At 48.6% G+C, this 22,682-nt stretch overlaps 1 protein-coding gene across 1 annotated transcript in view; it reads right to left on the reverse strand.

The window, feature by feature from the left end:
- Positions 1–22,682, reverse strand: part of ADAMTS17 (ADAM metallopeptidase with thrombospondin type 1 motif 17) — a 353,798-nt gene that overhangs the window by 313,458 nt on the left and 17,658 nt on the right. Inside the window, 1 exon segment of the mRNA XM_034667944.1 lies at positions 18,669–18,834. Within this exon segment, the coding sequence (XP_034523835.1) occupies positions 18,669–18,834 (166 nt within the window).

Consider the following 22,682-nt stretch of genomic DNA (forward strand, 5'->3'; position numbering starts at 1 on the left):
GTAAGAAGCGTAACTACCTCATAAGGGGAGGAGGCCTAGTCTCAAGCAGAGGCCACCTGGAGATGCTCTGGTTGATGGTTCTACCTTCAAGGGATTCACTCTCAGTGCCAGGTGTGAGTGAAGGGGTTTCCTAATCACTCCAGCCCATCCCCCTCCTCCCTCCCCCGCAAACCTTCCCCAGGCTGGAGGCCCAGCCGCTATGGAGCAGATCCAAGCTGTCTTCTCTACGCCCTGTCTGAACTCCTGACCCAAGGAAGCTGTAAGTGTATTAAAAAGGCAGTTTCAGGCTTCAGGGTGATTTGTTACATAGCAGTAGGGACTGATGCAGAGGTAAACACAATAATCTGCTGGGTTTCTCCCAGGCTGACCTAGGTAGAAACTGCTATGCCCTGCTACGCTTCCAAAGCCCAAAGCACCTACCTGCTTTACCCGAGTCAACCCAGACTTAGGGACTTGGGTATTCCACAAGAACACAGGCCCACAGCACTGCTCTTGGAATGGTCTCTCAGGTAGGCATAGCCCCCAGCTTGAACGTGACGTCTTTCCTCCACTGCCCTCGGGAGAATGGGAAGGAAGGCTGAGAAGGGGACAGCACTTTACCGACCCCTGGGCAAAGGTCCGGGGACCATGCAGTTTGTGGCAGAAAGAACTCAGCACTCACGGAAGGATAAAATGAGATAAGGAATGTAACATGACTCGCATGGTGCCGGGCATGTGGCTGGTGCCCCCAGTGTCCCCGCGGAAGAGAACACAGCGTGAGCTCCCACAGACCTTCCACACGTGGGGCTGCCTTCGGGGCGAGGAGTTAAATCTGGCACCTGGCCGCACACACCTGATAAGCCACACCTGCGAACCCGTCTTGCCCACAGGTAAGAGCATCCACGACGGCAGCCCAATTATCACAGATCTGATCTAGACAAGCAATTACGCTATTTTATGAAAAACATGGAAGTAACCAACAAGGATGTCCTGAGAATCTGGTACATCTCCTGCCAGAAACTTCCCTCTGCAGGACTCCCCCCAGATTTCCTCAAAATGGTCAGCTCGTGCACTTCATTTAAAAGTTGGTTCCCTTTGCAAAAATCTCGCTTTTTAAAACAGCTTTTCAGTAACATCTATTACCGAAAACATTGCACCCCGGAGGAAAACAATCTCTACTTTTCCCCCCACATGTGCGGACAAGTCACAGTACACACACACACACACACACACACACACACACACAGACACACACCACAAAATGTTTCATAGTAGAGCCCTGTCAAAAAGTTATGATACAACGTTTTATTTTAGCTGGCAGCCAGAAAAGATGTTCAGCTGTCTGGAACATAGGCTGCGAGACGCTGCTCGTCACAGACAACTGGAAGGGAGAGAAACCCAGAAGAGGCCATTGTGAATTTCAGAACCTCCAAAGACAAAGCAAGTGGCTGAACGCCATTGTTCACAGGCTGGTCAAAGTCTCAGGCCTCCTGAAGAGAGGAGAGAGCGCCCTGTCGCTCACGCTGGTGGTAATTAATTCAGAATCATATTCTTATACTGCAATTTGAATGGCTTCCTTATATTTTTTTGCTGTTGCTAAATGCTTTCCCTTTTTAGGTAATTACTGGTGCATTAGAACTCCAAGTTACTGTTCTTTAAATACGGTTGAAATTGGAATACCTTCCAGAAGTCTGAATTGTCAGCATTGGAATCATGAAGAAAAAAAAAAAAGTCATGGGAAATAAAAACAGAATCCTGGCTTAGCCATCCAACTTTGCTCTGGCTTCCGCTCCCAGCTTGCTCTCTTCACCGGGTGATCTGCTATAGGAGCCCCACGGGAGCCGGACTGGGCAGCAGGGAGATCTACCCCCCGGGGAGGCAGGGTAAGTCTCAATTACCCGGACACACACCTTGGGTGCTGAATGCGCTGGTCAGATGAGGCAAGGAAGCTGCTAGATTCAGGGACATCAGTCCCTGCTCTTGATTCTTCCCAAGTCACTGTGTCCCCAGATCAAGCCATCATCTGGCCCCTGCTGCTGGCAGGGCATTTTGCTGGGGTCTGTGATTTTCTTTTACAACACAGGTGTCCCAAAGGAAATGATGTTTTTAATCACATGATGCCCATTTTCTACCATGGCTGGAAGCTGCATGCCAACAGAACTTCCATCCTGACGCTGCTGCCCCACGGCGCTCCGCCAGGGATCTCGCCAGTGGTCAGCCGGAGACAGAGCCTCTGCGGCAGAGGAGGTCTGGGGGAGCGCACCTGCTCAAGGTCATGTGGTACGTACACGTTTTGAGCCCGGCCTCGAATTCGGGCCTACCTGATCCTAGGCTCGGCGCTTACTACCCAGGCTGCCACGGAGTCCTCTCCTGATTCCCAGACCGGTTCCCGCTCGCCGTGAGATTCCCAGGCCCTACGAGGTCCCAGGCACACCGTGGCATACAAACAGATGGATGACAAGGACGGTTCGCCTCCTCTGGCATCATCTCCTTGGCACATCCCCTCAGTCCTGCCGTGTTCAAGGCCCAGCTCAAGTCTCACCCTGATGTGAGCCTTCCCAAATCCCCTTTCCCATCCTGTTGGTGCCCCTGCCCAGCCCGCCTGGGGTTGGGTAATCGGATTCCATGTGGCTTAAGCTGTGTCTTTGAGCTCTTTCTCCACGTTCCCCACCAGCCACCATGGTATCCCATGAGGGCCTGGTCCTCCCAGGCTGATGTGAACACAGAGGAAGGGGAAATGTGTGGGGGGCATCCTCAGAGGGGCTCTCAACAGGACTTCCTCAATGCTTCGTGCCATATAGAACTGGAAAAGAATGACTGTACTATATTCCTCACGGTCTGCAGACGATCCGGTGAAAAATTTCCGCCTTCATATGGGATGGACCGAGACCCGAAGACCCTACCAGGGCCAGGGCTGGGGAAGGGTGACAGGGTGGGGAAGCAGGGGGATCTGGGGCAGATAACCTGCTGGCAAAGGACAGCCTTTCCCTTGAGGGCCTGAAACGCAGATGCTCACATCCCTGGAACAGCCAAGACATCACTCGCCGCTGGAAAATGCATATTTATACTGAAGGAGACAGTTTTTCAAACTCAGAGACAAGCCAACAAGGCCCCTGACAAAAATTAATTGAGGGCCTCAGCCTCAGTGCTGCTCTGCGTACTCGACACCAACAAAATGATTAAGTGCTTCACAGAAAGGGGACGACCAGTCCAAATATGACTCAGACGGTACCCTCTGGGACAGAGCAGGCATGAAACACAAGCGCTCAGCTCTCCCCACTATCGACTGTCAGCTCCACACGAGGAAAAGGCACTGTGTCAAGGTCAGGAGGTTGGAGACAGTCAAGGGAAATCAAAACTCACCCAAAAGCAGAGTCAGAAAAGTAGCAGCCGGCCTTGGCGGTGACGGGTAACAGTTTATTTTCTGAGAAAGCTGTCTTTCCTTAAATGTAACATAAAGAAAGATCATTCCCTTTGTGAGGACCCAGAAGGCCAAGGATGGGCTCCCTGGGGGACCCACGGAAGTGGGGCCTATGAGCTCCATCTGTATATAATGGCTGTCTCTTTGGGGAGAAGAAAAGCCTCTTTTCCCTCACCCAAGCCCTGAGCACCCCTGGGCCCGGGGTATGGCATCAACAGCCATGGCAGACATGGGCGGGGTCTCTCTGTGTTCCCTGCTTGCGGGGGGGGGGGGGCTTTGGCCCTTCACAGCCGGTCCAGGTTCCATCCACGCCACCACCACAGCTGACCACCGGTGACGCCTGCTATTTTCTGCTCAACTGGGCGGGAACACTCCCGGCTTTATTGGGCTTTTCCCCAATGGTTCACTGTCCGGCTCTGTCCAAACGCAGTGACAGGGGAGTTTGATCTATGACTTGCTAATGGATTAAGAAAGGTACAAGCTCCTTCAGCCTGAAGGCAGTCTGTACAACCCCACACCCGTTCCAGCAAGCAAATTCCCTGTCTGTTCGTGCACAAGAAATTGCCCGTTGCTTTGAAAGGAGGCTGTGCAAAATGAACCCGCTGCATTTGTGGCTGGAAGACGCCCAAGAAAACTGGGCAGCAGATGTCCTGATGAGACTTTTTTTTGCTGGGCTTTTCCATGAGAAATTAGTGTACTGAAAAGGCTAGACCCTTCTTTGGGGGGAGGTGGGGATGCAACCCTAAAGTCATTTCTTAAAAAGACCCAACTGTCACTGCAAACCCAGCGTCTGTTGCCCGTGCCTTTCTCTGTGTTGGACTTCCTGGCCCGGGCCTGCCTGCTGGGAGGGAAGCCGGGCGGGCGTGCTCCTTCGCTCAGTCACACATTCTCTCCCGCTCTCTCCCTTGGAGGGAACATGAACGCTGCTGATTCAAAAATCAGACACTTCTGCGGGAGTTGGCAGGGCCTGGATCTCCACCCCCACTGGCCCTGGAACACCAAGTCAGCACCTCCGGAGGCAGGCCGCCAGTAGGCTGTGCACTCACCAGGCCGCTGGGGCTGCGCCTTCTGGGGACCACAGTGCCTCCTCCAGCCTTGGGGTTGGACCGGCTGCCAGGAGCTTCCTTGAGCCACCTGGACAGCCCCAGCCAGCGTGCACTTTAAATAATAAACTATGCATTCTTGATCCGTCTGCAGCTCGAGGCAGATTTTCCTATTGAAGCTGGAGGCCTTCTCTGCTTTGAGTTACTAAAGTGGGGCGGGTGCGTGTTGCATAAGAGGCACAGGAGACAAGTGGGGAAAGACAACACCACTCTTCTTCCGAGTCCTCTGCTTGGTGGAGCCGAGTGTGGGAAAGTGGATTTAGACACACATGCACAAAAAAAATCCTGGTAGCATTTTTTTTTCTCTCAGTGTTGGAATTTCAGATTTTCTTCTTCAATCAAGTAATGGGAATATTTAAGAAGAGGACTAACGTGCTTGCCCTAGAGTGACTCTCCTGCGTTCTCTCAGAGAATATGCTCAAATGACAACTGGCAGAGGAAAACAAAGACCTGTTAAATAGGGATTGAAATGCTCAGACTTAGGGGAGAAACATACTGATGGAATGTTTCATAGAAACATTGGAAATATATTTATAATTGTGGTAGGCTGAAGAATGGTTCACCACCAAAGACGTCCATGGCCTGATCCCCAGGACACGTGAATATGTTAACTTACATGGCAAAAGGGGCTTTGCAGATGGGATTAAATTAAGGGTTCTGAGATGGGGAGATTATCCAGGTTGATCTGAGTGGGCCTGATGTAATCACACGTGTTAATTATATAAGGGAGACAGAGAGATTTGACTATAAAAGAGAATCATTGGAGGGATGCAGCATGAGAAAGACTCCACTGCCCGTTGCTGGCTTTGAAGATGAAGGATGGGGCTGGGAGCCAAGGAATACAGGCAGCTTCTAGAAGCTGGAAGAGGCAAGGAAATGGATTCTCCCCTAGAGCCTCCAGAAGGAACGAATGTCTGCTTACATCCTGACATTAGCCCAGTGAAACGGATCTCAGAGCTCTGATTTCCACCTTCCACAACTGTAAGATAATATATTTGTGTTGTTTTAAGCCAGTAAGTTAGTGGTAATTTGTTACAGCGGCAATGGGAAAGTAATATGAGTCTCCTTCCAGCCGGAGGGCTTTAGACACGACTAAGATGACAAACATCTGATTGAGGCAAGTGTAATATTCAGAATGCAGACAAAGCACCTCTAGATTCTAGAAAACTAAGTGAGGCAATCAGGCTGCATTTCCTGGAATAGGTAACATCTACGTTGGGCCTCCAAAAACAAGACAGTTTCCAAGAACAGTAAAAAGATCGATACAAAAGGGTCATTCCACACAGTTCCCTAAGCCACAGTACATCTTTAATATACCAGAGGCCTAAGAATTCACAATCTAGTTGGAGCCACATTAACTAATAATTACTTAATACATCAAGTAAGGGGGAACCACTAAGCACTTAAATTTGAAAACCTAGATGAAATTTGCTAGGGAAATGCAATTTACCAGAATTGATCCCATTAGCAATACAAAACTTAAACCAATTATCTTATAGAAGAAACAGGGAAAGTTAGAAAGGAACTATAGTCACGGAAAAGCACAGGGCTGAGGTGGTTCCCCAGCAGAGTCCACCAAACCTTCACAGAGCAGACAGACTCAATGATTCATAAATTGTTCCAGAGTCTGAAAACAAAGGAAAGCTTCCACACTCTTTTAAAAGATAGTGTATCTTTGATACCTAAACTGAGGAATAGAACATATGCACACGTGCACACGCACACAAATTATAGGGCAACATCATGTATGAATATGGGTGCAAAAAGCCTAAATCATTAGCAAAGAGCAATATCACGCTAAGGAAATAATACACTACAACCAAGTGAGACTTATACCAGGAATTCAAGGTCGGTATAATATTAGGTCATCGTTTACATAACATACCATCTTAATACATCTAAGAACAATCATATAGATGCCCATCTCCACAGTGCTGCAAAGGCCTTTATAAAATCAAGTGTCCGTGTCTGATTTTTTAAAAAATTGCACTCGTAGTGGCCATATCTGAGATGATTTATGTATCAAAAGAAGTAAGTAAATAAACGAGTAACCATGGAGTAAAGTGAGAATCTATAAGTCCACACAGATACACATAAATAAATGGGGGAGAAGAGGAAGCTCTCCCTGCAGGAGAACACGGATTAAAAATGTGGAAGAAATAAGGGAGTCAGAAAAGCACCATTCTGAAGCTCCCACAACATTAAAAGAGTCTGCTGAGAATCAAAAGATGCTAAAACTGGTGAGCGGAAGTCAGATGAAGAAGAGGATAGTTACACAGTATCAAAAATATCTCACAAATGTTTGTTAATTGCATATGGAAAGATTGCAACTCTGTATCAGATTCACCCAGAAACACACCTTGAACCAAGTATTAAAAGCTGACACCCAACAACGGGACAAACCAGCAGGTGCCTCCTGAGACGAACACAACATCACTTTGGTGGTATTCCTGCTGAAAATACGTAACGTATGTCCAGTCATGAAGAAGTATCAGACAAAACCGAATTTAGAGACCTCCTACAAAAGAAAACTACACTGTACTTGTGTTTTTGGAAGACAGCTGAAGGTCAGGAAGGACACATACTAAGTACCTGACCCGGAACACAGTAACTAAATGCAATGTGGGACTCGAGATTGGATTCTTTTTTTTTTTTTTTTTAAAGATTTTGTTTATTTATTTGACAGAGATAGAGACAGCCAGGGAGAGAAGGAACACAAGCAGGGGGAGTGGGAGAGGAAGAAGCAGGCTCATAGCGGAGGAGCCTGATGTGGGGCTCGATCCCATAACGCCGGGATCACGCCCTGAGCCGAAGGCAGACGCTTAACCGCTGTGCCACCCAGGCGCCCCTCGAGATTGGATTCTGGAGCAAGAAAAGAAAGCTGTAGAAGACATCATGGGGACTACAAACAAAATTTAAATAAAATCGTACATTAGATAATGGTATTGTGTCAATATTTCATATCCCAAGTTTGCTAAATATACGTTTGTTAAGCGTTCTTAAAAAATATAAATGTAAGTATTTATATGGGGTGCTTCGGTGGCTCAGTCAGTTAAGCATCTGCCTTCAGCTCAGGTCATGATCCCAGGGTTCTGGGATCGAGTCCCCCGGCGGGCCCCCTGCTTGGCAGGGAGTCTGCTTCTCCCTCTCCCTCTGTCCCTCCCCCTGCTCTTGCTCTTTCTCTCTCTCTCTCAGATAAATAAATAAGATCTATTTTTAAAAAGTATTTATAGATAAAAAGATACGATGTCTGCAAATTAGTCTCCGGTGGTTCAGGGAAAAAGTGTGTCTGTGTAGGGGAGAGCATTGGGGAGGGTGGAAGGAAGGAGGGGAGGGAGAGAGTAAGAGAAAGAAAGAAAGAAATGACTCCACAGGTAAAGTGTTAACCATCGGTGAGTGAGTAATGGGTATACCAGTGCTCTCTGAAACTGTATCAAAACCAGAAGCTAACGAAAGTATGGTGGAACACAAGTAAAGAGGACAGGGATATGAGAGCAAATGGTTCATTTTGAGTCTGATGACGGGGGAAAAAAGTGAGAACACTGGATATTAGGCTGGTGGAAGTGGGCATCACCAGACAGGGGTGTGGCTGAGAAACACCCACTCACAGGGAGCAGGTGGAGACGGCAGCTGGCCCCTGGAGATGCGCAGATGAATTACTGGAAGATGAAGGGCTCAAGACACAGTGTGGGAAGAGAGTGGTGGGGACCGCTCCAGGGTGGAGCCAGATAAGGACCCCAAGGCCAAGAAAAAGGGCGGGCAGAAGTCAGCACAAGGGCCCCCTGGAAAGCGCTGGCATTTGAAGGCCAGGAGACAGCACAAGGACGAGCAGTCCTTGCAGGCAATGCTTCCATGACGCAGGGAAGATACCGCTGAGAAAATGAACCAGGCTTGGGTTCCGAAGGGGACACGTCTATCCCCCTGAGCCTGCTGGTCAGAGATAAAAAGGAAACCAGGGAACAGCAAAAGAAGGCTCAGAAGGCCGGGCTGGAGGCCTGTAGGTGGGCAGGCAGGGCGGGAAGCGTGACTCCCAGCTGCACACCAGGTCCTAGCCTCAGGAGCAACGTGCCCCTCGGGACACCCCCGGCCCATGTTTGGACACCCCTGCTTCACGTTGCAAAGTCAGAGCATCAGTCTGGTGGCTTGGCCCTCACTCCTATTCTTTCCTCCCTCCACCCTGCCCAGGAAGCACCACCGGGAATGAGAAAGTCCTTCCAACCTGAACTCCCCTCTGTTAGCACAGGAGAAAGGGCTGATGTCAGGATGGAGGACACACACTAAGTACCTAGAGCACGTCCAGAATGACGCTGGTAATCAGTGTTCCACTCAGGGGTCAGCCATCACCTGCTGGAATGTCGGCTCCACAAGGGCTGGGACCAGATCAGGTCCCTCGTTTCCTACCAGAGGCACAGGGCCCAGAACTGGGCCTGACACACAGTCAGTATCAAATAAACACTGGCCGAGTGAATAAATTACTGCCTTGGGTAACAGGGCCTATTACAAGTTTTAACACAGAGACTTGAAAAAAAAATGGATTCAAGCCAACTTGCAGAAAACCTACACAGACACACAGTCACCAAAAGCTTAAAAGCATGTAGAACAGAACAGAATATTTCTACAGAGATTCATTCAAACACTGCCCCCAGGCCTAGTTTATCCATTTTCTTCCCTGATTCTCCATCAAACAACCCAAAATCAGAGCTTCCAGAGGAAATCCCAAAGGTGAGTCCCCCAGGCAAGAGGGACTTCCCTTCCAGACGGCCTTCACCAAGCCTCCAGGAGGCCCATGTGTGCAATGCTCCATCCACTCCTTTGGAGATCTTGGAGCTGCTTTTGCTGAATGACCAAATTTTTTAAAAGAAGGAAGTATGGAAGAGGGAAGGGAGGAATACACCACAGATCAACTGATTATTCATGCAGGAAGAATTCTGTTAACTGAATATACAGGAATTTTTAGAAGGTAACAAGCTTTCTTTAATTCTTAACATTTTTAAATGGTTAGGGGCCCCTCCCACTGTGTGCTGTCCCCCAGCCAGGACACCTGCCGGGCCTCCTTGTCACCCCAATTTCCGCTACCACTGTGATGGTCAGCTCGAGCCAACAGGGCCCCTCCTCAAGCATATGACCATGGCCTTTCCTTTTCTGCAGGCTCTTAAACCTACAAAGCCCGCTTGGCTTACACAAGAGCAGCTGGCAATCTGGGAGACAAGAGGCACTGGATAACTCCCCAGCTCCCCACCATCTGCATCCTTGAGACCGCTCTGGCAACTTCCATGTCCTTTTCAGAGTGCCTACTGTAGGAACCAAGCTTCTGCTGCCCACAGCAATAACCTTGGCATACTCGCCCTCCGCTGGAGTTTCCACCGGATTCCACCGAATTCTGCTCTTCCCCGTCTCTGCCTCCTCCTTCCTGGGACTCCTCCCTCTCTCAAACCAACCACCTGCGCCCAAGCCCTCTTCTGAGGCCTGGCTTTTAGAGAGCCCACTCGATGGATGTTTTCCATAAAGAGATGACACCTTGTGTTTTAATAATACTTTCTACTTAATGAAAACCCACTGGCATCAGCTCATTTAACTCCCAGCAACCTGGTGAAACGAAGGTATTGAGAAAAGCACTACCTCTCTTTTACAGATAAGGAAACATGGGGTAAGAGAGCCGTGGACACTGGGCGTCTCTGCGTGCTGGGAAGCGGCGTGAGACCCTGCCCACAGCCGCCAGGCCCTGTCCCAGGCTGCGCTCCCCCCTAGACCACGTGGGCAGCCGGTGTCCATTCCACGGCGTCTTACAGGCTCCAAAGCCATGGAGTTATACAGCCTCAGGGAATAATAATGGCAATAATTATAATACTACTAGAAGGATGATGCTGACTTTATAGAGCCAGTTTACTGGGCTTTAATTTTATTCTTTCCAAAGAGTAATTACCAAGCATCCTCCCTCCCACCCAAACACCCCAAACGAAAATCCGAACGATTTCTTCAGTCATTTGTCTTAAAAAGAAATAAAAATGAGATCAAAGGGACTTGGATGAACACATGGTTCATATAAAGCAAATGGCAGGATCGGAGATTCCCCCCGAGCTGGGGAGAATGAAGTCGGAACACAAGAGCGAATGCCGAAACCATTATTCCTAAACACTCAGGACGCCAAAGGGGCCCCGTGGGCTTTTCTAGGAAGACTCTGAAGTCCAAGAAACACTTATCTGGTGATCTCAAAAGTGCCCCCTGCGAGCACCAGGCAGCCAGGAGATGTGGCTGTGGATCCCCAGCCTCAAAGGAGGTGGGGGTCCGTCTGCCCCCCTGGCCTTCCAGGCCGGATCCGCACTCAGCCGCCGGCTAACACTGGTGCTGGAACCTTCCAGAGCTGGTGATGGGTGCACGTCAGGAATGCCATTCCCAGTTGTAGGGTTTTTTTTTTTTTTAAGATTTTATTTATTTACTTATTTGAGACAGAGAGAGAACACAGAGGGAGAGGGAGAAGCAGACACTCCCCCTGAGCACAGAGCCTGCATGGGGCTCGATCCCAGGACCCTGAGATCATGACCTGAGCAGAAGGCAGATGCTTAACCAACTGAGCCACCCAGGCGTCCCCCAGTAGTAGTTTCTGAAGCCTGACCTCCCCTAAAGAACAATGTTAGGGGAAGGCGTGCCCTTGATACAAGGGGCAGGGGCTGAAGCACCAAGAGCAGTGGGGGAGGCTTCTCCAACGGGGGGACAGCCTGCTTGGGTTCTCTGAGCAGCACAGAGACATCCACCCTTGCAGTCCCCAGGTGGTGGGCCCCAGGCACCGCGGCCCCTCTGAAAGGTCCCTGTTATCAAGGACGGCACAGAGAGGTTGAGAAATTTCATACCTGGAACAGTTAATGAATGATCTGAGGCCTCGGTGACCTGGAAGACATGTGACCCAAACGTTGGCCTAAAGGGTGAGGGGCCAGTGTTACACTGCCACCGTGAGAGAAGAGATGTGGCTAGGACCCCGAAGGGGCAAGGCACCTGCACCCACAGGCACGGGGAAGTTCAGAGAAGTTTCTCTCTGTTCACAGCTCTGAATGCCAGGGGAATGGAAGGCAGAGTCTTGGGGGTAAGTTGCCCCAGCCTGTGTCACTCTCATGGTACAGCTTTCCTGAGGAATAAATGTTAAAGTAGAAATCACATTTGGGCTTGTGAAAGAGTCCTGGGGCATCCGACAAAAGCACATGTGAAATTATTCAGTAGAGATTTTTCCATAACCCAGCATACAGAGCACTCCCCCAGAGAAGGAGAGAGGGACACAGCAGCCTACGCTGAGCTCAGAGTATAAAATCACAATCCACATAAGAAAATGGTCCAGTGTGAGAGTGGGCCCATAGGACAAACAGAAGACCTACACCCCAAGAAACTTAAAGGGTGGAATAACTCAAAGAAGACTTCAAAGAAATTAGGGTGAAATACCCAAGGTGATAAAGGAAGGGTAAAGTCATAACGAAAGAATAGGACACTATGAAAAAGACAGGCAGAACTGGAAAAGAATCAAATATAACTTCCGGAAACGTAGAGGCTAACCACGAAACTGAAAACTCAATGATTAGATTAAAAGGAGATTTGGGGGCACCTGGGTGGCTCAGTTGTTAGGCATCTGCCTTCGGCTCAGGGTGTGATCCCAGTGTTCTGGGATCGAGCCCCACATCAGGCTCCTCCACTGGGAGCCTGCTTCCTGCTTCTTCCTCTCCTACTCCCCTTGCTTGTGTTCCCTCTCTCGCTGGCTGTCTCAATATCTCTGTCAAATAAATAAATAAAAATCTTAAAAAAAAAAAAAGATTAAAAGGAGATTCGAGCCCATTTAAGAGACTTCTGGTGAAGTGGGAGACCAATGAGAAGAAATTATTCAGAATACAGGATAAAAAGAGACCTAATACATTAAAAAAAAAAAAAAAAGTTAACAAAACACCGAGGAAAGAACAGGAAGGTTCATGTCAAAGGGGTGGTGGGTGGTCAAGGCTAGGAAGAAAAGAATAGCCCAGGGCGCTGAAGGCAGGCCTAGTCATGCTTTACGGGGTGTAGAAGGTCCCTAAGACAGAGCTCAGGGCAACAAAGTGACAAGGAGGTGACTGAGGACATGCTGGAAAGGCATTCCCATAACTCAATTACGGTATGTTGTTGTAATCATTCTATTTTATTATTGTTGCCATTAATCCCTTCCTATGCCTAATATATAAATTAAACTTTATCATACATATGTACGTATAGGAAAAAACATAGTACATACAGGGTTTGGCACTATCCGTGGTTTCAGGCATCCACTGGGGGTCTTGAATGTATCCCTCAAGATGGTGGTTTCTTCTGGGGAGTAAGTTAGAGGGACAGGGGGACAGTCAAGTCATATCCATAAATATTCATTTCTCTCAAAAAAGAAAAAAATTCTGAAGCAGATACAGTAGATCTTAATATGGGGTAAGTCTGAATGCTGGGTTTATGGACTTCTGGTTTTTCTTTCGTGTGTCGTTTTTGTTTTTGCCTTTTTGGTTTTTTTTGTTTTAAATATTTCAGAACTAAAAATAATTTAAACCCGCCACATTTGTTTGCTTCCATGCTGTCCGTCTCCCCCATCAAATCATAAGCTCCCTAGCGGCAGGGACCATGCTGTGTCAAGCTCACCCCAGTGTGCCCCGTGTCTAGGGGGTCAACAAATACTTAATGGCCAAATAAATGAGAAACAAGAGGAAAAATGTAAGCATATGACCTCCAAGGGCAACTTCTGGTCTAGAAACACTAAGATTCCTTGATTTCGTTGCGGATTTGTTCAAGAGGCAAGAATGGCAGATTCAAGAAGAATAATGAGAGCTTTCAGCTCCTAGCTCAGTGCCCTGTAGGGTTTCTCTTTCTCTCCCACTTAATACAGAATGAAGGCATTGAAGTGGTCCCCTGAGGATGAAGAATGGGGGTACAAATAATAATTACAAGCACGGCAGCTGCCACAATAGCTAAAATTTGTTAGCGGCTAAGTGACAAGTTGTGCATTATCTCCTGTAACACTGACAAAACCCCGAGATAGATGACATTACTTAGCTGCAGATGATGAGACTGAGGGTCAGAGTGGCTCAGTCCTTTCTACCTTGCCTGAGGCTATGCAGCTCCTTCAGTATTTATCAAGAAATATATGTGAACAGATGAACAGCCAGCTAGGACCTCTATTCTTACAGAAAGGGTCCCTTTGTACAGCCTGTTTCTAATTTCTCCTAAATTTGTTTTTTTACCTTTTAGGCATTTGTGAGTGTTCTCATGAACATGCCCCACCCCCCATCCACAACGTGGCTGGAAGGATCACATCATCCCTCATCTGCGTGGTTCTCCTCAGCAACAACCCTGAGAAGCAGACAAGACCGGCATCATCATTTCAATGTTACAGATGAGAAAACACAGGCTTTTAGGGACTGAATTGTGTACTCTAACCCTCAGCAACTTAGAGCACCACTATGTTTGAAGAGAGGGTCTTTAAAGAGGTAATTAAGTGAAAATGACACCATTAATAGGCTCTAATCCAATATAACTAGCTTGTAAGAACAGGAGATTAGGACACAGACATGCACAGAGGGAAGACCTGTGAGGACGCATGGAGAAAGCGGCCATCTACAAACCAAGGAAAGAGGCTTTTGGAGAAACCAACCCTACCAATACCTTGATCTTGGACTTCTGGCCTCCAGAATTGTAAGGAAATAAGTGCTTACTGTTTAAGCCACCCATGCAGTGGTATTTTGTTCTGGCAGCTCTAACAAATTACAACAGACACAGAGGTATCAAGGGACTCTTCTGGGGTCACACCCAAGAAAGACAGAGTCAGGCTTCTAGCACTATTCTTCTTTCTTTCCCCTGGAATAATACTTAAAATAATGATGTCTGTTTTTAGAGTTAATTTTTTTTTCTGTAAATAAATCCTTAAGATATTAAGATGGAGAAACTCAAAGCAGCATTTTTAATTCCATTTATTTGGGGTTCCTCTTCTAGTTGAGATGGAAACAACATGGAACACCATCACTACCGCTAAAACAACCACAACAACAAACACTGTATAAACTATTACATCTTTTTTTTTTTTTTAAATCCACTGGAGAGTCGGGGTCTTGATAAAGTTGAGAGTAGAACCGAAGCTCAGAGGGATTAAGCCCTTCGAAGTGAGCCAAGACTGGCAGCCACATGTATCCCCGCAGCACAGGTGGGATGGGGAGCGGAAGCAGCGGCAGATAGAGGACTTTGCGGCAGTCAGAAGGAACCAGCCAAATCCTTATCAACCATGTGAGCTGAAAGGATGGCTTAGATCTGGAGCAGGGGTGCCCTGAATCCGCTCCACCAGAGCTTTAGCAAGTATGGTGACCTGCAGGAAGTCAGGACAAGGACAGAGAGCAGAATGATACCTCCACGGTGACATGGGGACTGGGACCTAAGCTCTTCCAGTCCCGCCTCAAGACACGTGAAACCAGCGGAGAACTGAAAGCAGTTAAAGCTGCAATCCAGGTCAACCCGCCTAAACTCCCGATCAAACAGTAGAGTTGATCTCCCGAGCCTCGCGGCCTCTTTGTCACCACAAGAGAAGCCAGCTGAGGACAGGCTGTCAGAGAGAGAAACAGCTGTCGAGAAGCCCAGCCTGGCCAAGCCTACCTGAGGTCCAACCTCCCGCTCTGCTCCTCAGTTCCATGAGCCTGGGGCAGTGATGCTGTGAGTGGTTAAGCCAGTTTGATTTGTCCTTTCTAACCAAGGAATCTTAATGGACACAAAACACGAGTCCCAACCAATGATCTATTACAGATCACATATACAACTGTTAGGCAAATTATTATATAAATTGGCAATACGCAATTTCTGAAAGAGTTATGGCAGCCTCTAAATTCTCACTAAAATTCACTTTATGATGGTATAAATGTATCAAACAATACTACAAAATAACCACCAATGGTTTTCTAAAACAATTGTTTAACAGGAGACATTAATGTCTTCGCAGGCAGCATTGTCGGACGGTATATTTGTGTTACAATGAGCACACCGAAACACAGCAGGGTTCCTCACTTGACAGTGTCTTGTAGGAAATTAGTTCTAATAATCTGCCACCTGCCTCAACCATCCACATGGTACATCTACCATGATGGAGGAGACAGAGATCGAAATTGTTACCAAAGTCCATGAAAATGGGGAGATTCTAAACTGAATCTGAATGGAGAAGTTAAAATAAGCATAGAAGACGGACAAAAAGTTTTGAAGTCAAAATTGGGAAATGTTTCAAAATATCCAAAGTATCACTTTTGCTGTTGAGAATTGCCCCCAAAACCTTCAAAAACTCATGCTGTGGAAAGAAAAAAAGAGAGAGAGAGAGAAAGAGAGAGAGAAAAGAAGAGGAGGAGGAGAAGGAGGAGGAGGAGAAAGGCTCGCAGACTCCGTATTTTTCATACCAAATTCCAATCTGGAGTGACACTTTATGAATCATTTTGTAGTTAATCATTTTGCTCCTAAAAATAAGGAGCAATAAAGGTAATAGGATCAGCTTGTCCTCTCTCTGGGAGCCCCAAAGACTGCTAGAAATCCAATTTCAGGATATCTATGAGAAGGCAGTGGTGGGTCCTTCCAGGTGGCCTTGTGCCTGTGCTAGTCCCTCTATCTGCGTAGAGCAGGGTGGCTTACCACACTTCAAATCTCAGGTAAACTGAGTGCTCCGTGGAAGAGGAAGAATTATCAGACTCCTCCTCACCGGCAAGAGCCAGCTGGTTACTCCCAGGCCAGGTCCAAGGTTGGGGTAACACCAGATCCAAAGTAAGGCACAATGACCCCCAGGACAGCCAGGGTCAGCCACAGAGAATATGTGCCCATAGGAAATCCTGGATGATTCATCTGATTCCTAGTTCCAAGAAGCCAAAAACGCATCTTGCTGGTTTTCCAGTAAATTGATATTCTCAATTTCTCAATGAAATTCCTAAATTCCCAGGAAGGCAATAGGGCCTGACTGCCTTATTGGCTAAACGTATTAGAAGGCCCACTGTCTTCCTCAACACAACAACAAAATTTACAGAGTGTTTCCCACAAAGCAAGAAGGACTTAGAAGGGAGATCAATACCCTTCTCTGGTGTCTGTGTTCCTCCCCAGGACAGTCAGAGCTGGCCCCACCTTGAGTACACACACGGCTCTAGCACAATGACGTGAGACATGGGGACAGTGAAGGGGAGAGGATTTTTTAAAGCAAATTCAGAGATTTCTTGCATGACTGCTCTTATTTTAACTTCATTTCTACAACGTCCTCCCCACCCAGGTTTTGTTCAATTCATTTCCTTCGTTACAGGCTAAACACTCTATGGAAAGGGTGCCTTGAAACCAGCCTCAGGGAGAAAAATGCAAACCCGGGCACAGTTTATCATTTTGCCAGCAGTCCTGGGTATCGGGCATGTCGCTAAAGATGATGGCACCGGGAATGAGACCAATATTCCATGATATCGTCCACAAGCCCCCTGGGTCTCTGATCCTGACTGGCAGCTGATGAGTGCTGGCCTGAATAGAGGGAAAAGTGAGGGAAAAGACGTATTTGCCCTTGGACTTCATTGTGGGGTCCTGCCTGGTGGTTCTCACCTGAAAAACCCACTTCCGATGGCCCACCAGTGCGTGTTTAACACTCCTTAGCTCGGTGGTTCTCAGCACCAGCTGAACATTAGAACCACCCGGGGAGATCTGAAAGCACCAGATGCCATGACTGCACCCGAGACCAAGGAAAGCAGCTCTTTGGGGGCAGGACCCAGGCGTGAGCAGCTGTCAAGTTTCTCCAGGTGGTGCCAATGGACAGCCAGCCCTGGGACCCACCGCCTGGGCGTAATCCCCCTGCCTCTGAAACAATACATTCGGATGAGCAGAAAACACACACGGATGCAGAATGACCAAGGGTCACTTATTTTGAAAGCAGATTTTTTAAAAAACTGTTCCACCAAGACTGTCAGGTGCCTGATGTTTAAGTAACACCCCACAAGCCCCTGCTTGCGATTTAAGAGTGTGTTTGAGTTACTAGTCATGTCATGCTGAGGTCCACCCTCCCTCACTTCTGTAAGAAAGGAGCAGAGAAAACCCTCCCATATGGTGGCATTCTCTATTTACCACTCAGTTCTCTGCTGCCGTTTCAGAGACAGCCTTGATTCGGCAACATCACCTCCGCCCTCTCCCTGACGAATGCAGACCAGCTATGGAAGGAAGCTACCTGCATGAGATCAGGTCTACAGGCAACAACTGAGCTGAGCTGCAAGGCTTATTCACACGTCCCAAAGCTGTCCTAAAGGAGAGTCCCATCACTGATGTATTTCCAACGTCACTGGAATACCAAACAGAGACACTATATTTTCTTATCCAAAAATAAGTCTTTAAACTATAAAAGCACAACTCCCAAAGGTCAGCCGTGGGGTCCCACGCCCCCCAGGAGGAAATGCCACCCCTGAGCAGCAGCTTTTCCATCTTCATCAGGGGACGCTCGCAGGAAGACTGCTGGTGACAGATCAATGTCCATTCCTGTGACCGTGAAATGGTCTTCAACACCTGACCGTGAATCCACAGGTTGCTCAAATAGAGGCACAGAATTGAAGAACCCTGGGTTCTCACCCCAAGCTACTTGTCAGAATCACCTTTAAAAACCTGGACACCCCAGTCACAGCCCAGACCAACCAGATCAGGATGCTGGGGACAGGCCGGTGCCAGGCACTGCGTAAAGCAGTGGTTCCCACACCTCAGCACACATCAGAAGCACACCTGTGAAGCCATGGCTTCTGAGGCCCCCCCAGGTGCAGCCAGGCCTGGGGACCCCCATCTAGAAGAGCCAGCTCTGGCCAGGGACAAAGGGAATTCTCATTCTAGCTCTGCCACCAACCTAGGGTTGGGTAACAAAGAAGCCATCAAGATGTGGGGGACCTCAATTCGTTCCTAATCTATACAACCGAGGCACTGCATGAATGAGGTCCTGGGTGCCTTCCCTTTTCAAAGGGCTGCTACACAGGACATGCTAACACGATCCAGATAGAGAGGAAAAGGCAGTGGCCTTAGGGGCCATAAACAGAACAGCCTCAAAACACAGGGGAAGGTAGGTTCTTGCTTACAGGACTTCGGTGTGTCTGGGGACGGACGTGCAGTGAAATGGCCGAATGGCATGTGCTGCCAAGTGAGATGTTTCCCAGACTCACCTGTTAGAACCTGGCAGAGCTGCCCAGGGACCTGGGCCTCGGTGGAGGGGCTGGGTGTCAAGGACCATTTGCGCCTGACCAGGTGCTCTTGTGCGCTGAGCGGGCCCTGGGAATTGTTGAGCGGCTGGATTAGCACCTGCTCCTGCCCAAGCTGGATGAGACCAACCTGCCCAGAAAGAGGAAAACGGGATATGAGTCATCCTTGCTCACGCACACCCACGACCCCGACAACCCGAGGGCAGCAAGGCCACCTGGCTATGGCCTGGGCCTCACATCTGGGGCTTTTGCTTTGCAGGGAGCTCTGATTCACTGAGCCAAAGAAGGAGCTTCTGTGGGGCCTGAAACATCCCATCCTGTGGCTATGCTGGGGAGGGGGGCACGGGGTGCAGGGATATATACAGCAGCACCCACTTCCCGGGCTCGCTTTCAAAAGAAATGTATTATTTTATTAGTAGTAAAAAGAAATTTTCTTTTAAAAATTAGTTTTAAAATCATCCTCCAAAAGTCCACTGGAGGAGACAATGCCAAAAGTGTTGGGGATGAATGACAATTACATCCCTAGTGTGGGGGAAGATGCATCTTATCCCTGGGCATATTAAGAAGGAAAGAGGGTGGAGTCAGTCCTGTGATACCAATAGTTTTGTGACAGGGGATTTGTACATTCTTTCAGAACTTGTGGCGTTTAAGAGAAATGGACGGACTATCCAATGGGTTAGATTTGTGATTCTAATTTAAAGTACATCATGGATTTAGATTTGTGATTTTTAAAATCTTAGGTTTAGAAGCAGTATTAGAATGTGTACAAGAACTTAAGGCTGCCCACGTTTATAGGACTCCTTATCAGGTTTGTAGGAATCACTGAAATACTTGCAAAGGGCTTCTTAGCCAACCAAAGAGCTTGAAAAGGAAACTGCCTATGTTCAATTTCTCAAGGCACTTTTAAAGGTTTAAAAGTTGTTAATCACCAAATTTACAAGTGGCGCCAAATATTATCCAAAGCTTCCTTGAAAAGGACTGCAAAAAAACCTGCCAGATAAAAGGGATTAAGAGCCCACTTATCTAGGTAAGCACGGGCAAATGTATAGAATTATTGAATCATACTGTACACCTGAAACTAATATAACCTGTTAATTATACTTCAAGAAAAAGAGTTTTAAAAATTTGCTAGATTAAAAATAGACGTGACTTGTAAATTGAAGGAAAAACTTAAGAACTAGGTTTTTTAATTGGCCACTTTAATAGAGTGAATATTAATTCTAAAACATAGGGGCATCTGGGGGGCTCAGTTGGTTAAGTGTCTGCCTTCGGCTCAGGTCATTATCCCAGGGTCCTGGGATCGAGCCCCACATCGGGCTCCCCTCTCCTGCTCCCTTTGCTTGTGCTCTGTCATATAAATAAATAAAAATCTTTAAAAAAATAATAAAATTATATACATACACACGCACACATATATGATACAGAGAACTCTTAACACCCCTTGGAACCAATGCTGACAGCATGAAACTAACTTGTGCTCCTTCCCTGGGATACCTGCTGCTAGTTTCCCTTCTGAGGTGTTAACAAAGCAAGGTAAACCTCGCAGCAAGGAATGCCACTGAGCCGCGGGCTGGAGGAGGACCGGAGTTTGCACACTGAGCTGTGCGGCCCATGGCGCCTCTTAAGGGTGGAGGCCCAGGACCACCTCTGCAAAACAGATTCCGAAGATCAAGCAGACCCATGTTCGGCTGAAATGAGCATCCTCTCTTCTCTTTCCCTGTGAGCCTCTTTTCTAAAGGCCGTGTCACGTGGAAGCAGTGCTTGTCAAACTCCAATGCACATGAAATCACCCAGTCATCTTGGGTAGGCCCCGAAAATGTGCATTTCGAACGAGCCCCCGTGTGACACTAATGCTGCCGGTCCGGGGCCCCCACTTTGAGAAGCACCGCTCTCCAGCACAGCAATTCCTCCGGCCTCAAGGACAGACCTCACTCCAGCCAAATGGCAGATCTCCTCTACGTTCGGAGAGGATAACCTGGACACCGAGCCTCTTTCAAAGTAAACCGGATCAACTAATAAGATCGCCTCCAACCCTGAGCCCCCAAAACATAGGGTGAGACCGTACTTACAGCTCCTAGCAGATTTCAAGGTTTCCATTTCATTAGAACTTCTGCCAAGAACAACTCAAGAGATTTTACTGCCCAAATAAAACTGTCTTAAAGTGGCATTGCATGACCCGCAGGAAAGCACGGCTTTCTTCCCTCTCCTTTGAAGTTAGAACTTGAATTTGTTCACGAAGATACTTTGGGGAGACAGAAGAAGTGGATGCAGAAAGTGGCTCTGGGGGGGGGGGTATGCAGAGCTCCCCTGGGGCTGCATCTAAAGAAAGCCTCTGTGCAGAACACACCGCTTGGTAACCGTGGCGAACACTTCCATGGGTCGAAATAACATTGGCAGGTGGGGCACAGCACGTGGGATAAGCCCCCACGTGGAAGGAGCCCCGAGCTCCCCGGAGGATCTGCTCAACTTGGACTCTGGGTTTGGTGGGTCACAGGCCCCTTGGGTCTAGCACGTTCAAAGCCGGTTACCCGTCCGGTGTAGTGTCTGCCTTCACAGGCTGTGGTACAGAAGGCCAGGGAGCGGGCAGCTCTCTCCAGGGCCACAGAGGGGTACGGCCCCTTGGCGAGAACAACTGCACGTGCACACACCCAAGCCACAGCAGAAGTAGCCCCTTCGCTTTAGCAGGTCCTGTTTGCAAGGACCCACAAGCCCGCTTCCACCCCTTTAGGGAGGACGATGGTAACAGTGGTAAGGTAACTACGCGCGCTGACGGACCGTACTCTACCGGGCAGCTTCTCACCCTCCTGGGACCCGGCTCGCAAGCAGACGTGGCCAGGACTAGCACCCAGGAGCGAGCGGGTCTGGGCACAGCCCTCTCTCTGAGGATCCAGTGCCGGGAAGAACCCTGCCCTGCCCCTCCCCAGTCCCAGGCTGTCACGAAGTTCCCTGAAGTGTCCCTTCATACTCGTCCTGTCCCTACGGTACCAGTGATAAAATGTGCTGTTGAAAAGTGCCACTAGTGCCCCCCAGGCATGATGCGAGCGCGCGGCGCACACACACACACAGGTGCCATCTAGCCCCAGGGCAAACACTTGCCAGCCCTCCTTATCTTTCCCTGACCTTCCCTTTTCCTCCTTCTTCCTCCCCAAAGAATCCCCCTCCCTTGGCACTCTGGTGCGGCCCCTCACTGCCCACTGCATTATGGGGCATCTGTCACAACCTGATAGTTTGTTCCTTTGAGACAGGATCACAATGAGTCCTCATTTTTTCCAGTATCTGCCATGTAAGAGTTACTCAAGAAAATGAGAGTGGAGTAGAAGAGAATGGAATGGAATGGAACGGAACGGCATGGGCTAGCATGGCCTTTCCGCAGTCCACCTTACTCACAGGTTCTCATCCCTGGCTACACGGTAAGCCATCTGGGACACTCCTGATGCCCAGGCCCCACTCCGGGGCAACTGAACCAGAACCCCTAGGGGCGGAACTCAGGCACTGGTGTTAAGAGCTCGCCAGGAGATCCCAAAGTGCAGCCAGGGCTGAGGACCATCGTGCTAGCTTTTAGCTCGGGGCCAGAGACGCCGGCCACCTCCGGCCTTGATTTAGACGTCTGGAGGTAGCCTGGGTTGGAACTGGACCTTCCTCTGACCCTGGGGCTCTGGCCCTGCCCTGACTTTTTTTTTTTTTAAGATTGTATTTATTTATTCGACAGAGATAGAGACAGCCAGCGAGAGAGGGAACACAAGCAGGGGGAGTGGGAGAGGAAGAAGCAGGCTCATAGCGGAGGAGCCTGATGTGGGGCTCAATCCCGTAACAACGGGATCACGCCCTGAGCCGAAGGCAGACACTTAACAGCTGTGCCACCCAGGCGCCCCTGCCCCGACTTCTAGCCCCTGGCTGCCCTGTGGCCCCAGAAGCTAGGTGGGGCTGCTCGGACTTCCATTCCTCCTCTGGTCACCACCTCTGCTGAGAAGTGAGACA

This window comes from Ailuropoda melanoleuca, chromosome 9, assembly GCF_002007445.2.
Source record: "Ailuropoda melanoleuca isolate Jingjing chromosome 9, ASM200744v2, whole genome shotgun sequence".
Classification (NCBI taxonomy): Eukaryota; Metazoa; Chordata; class Mammalia; order Carnivora; family Ursidae; genus Ailuropoda; species Ailuropoda melanoleuca.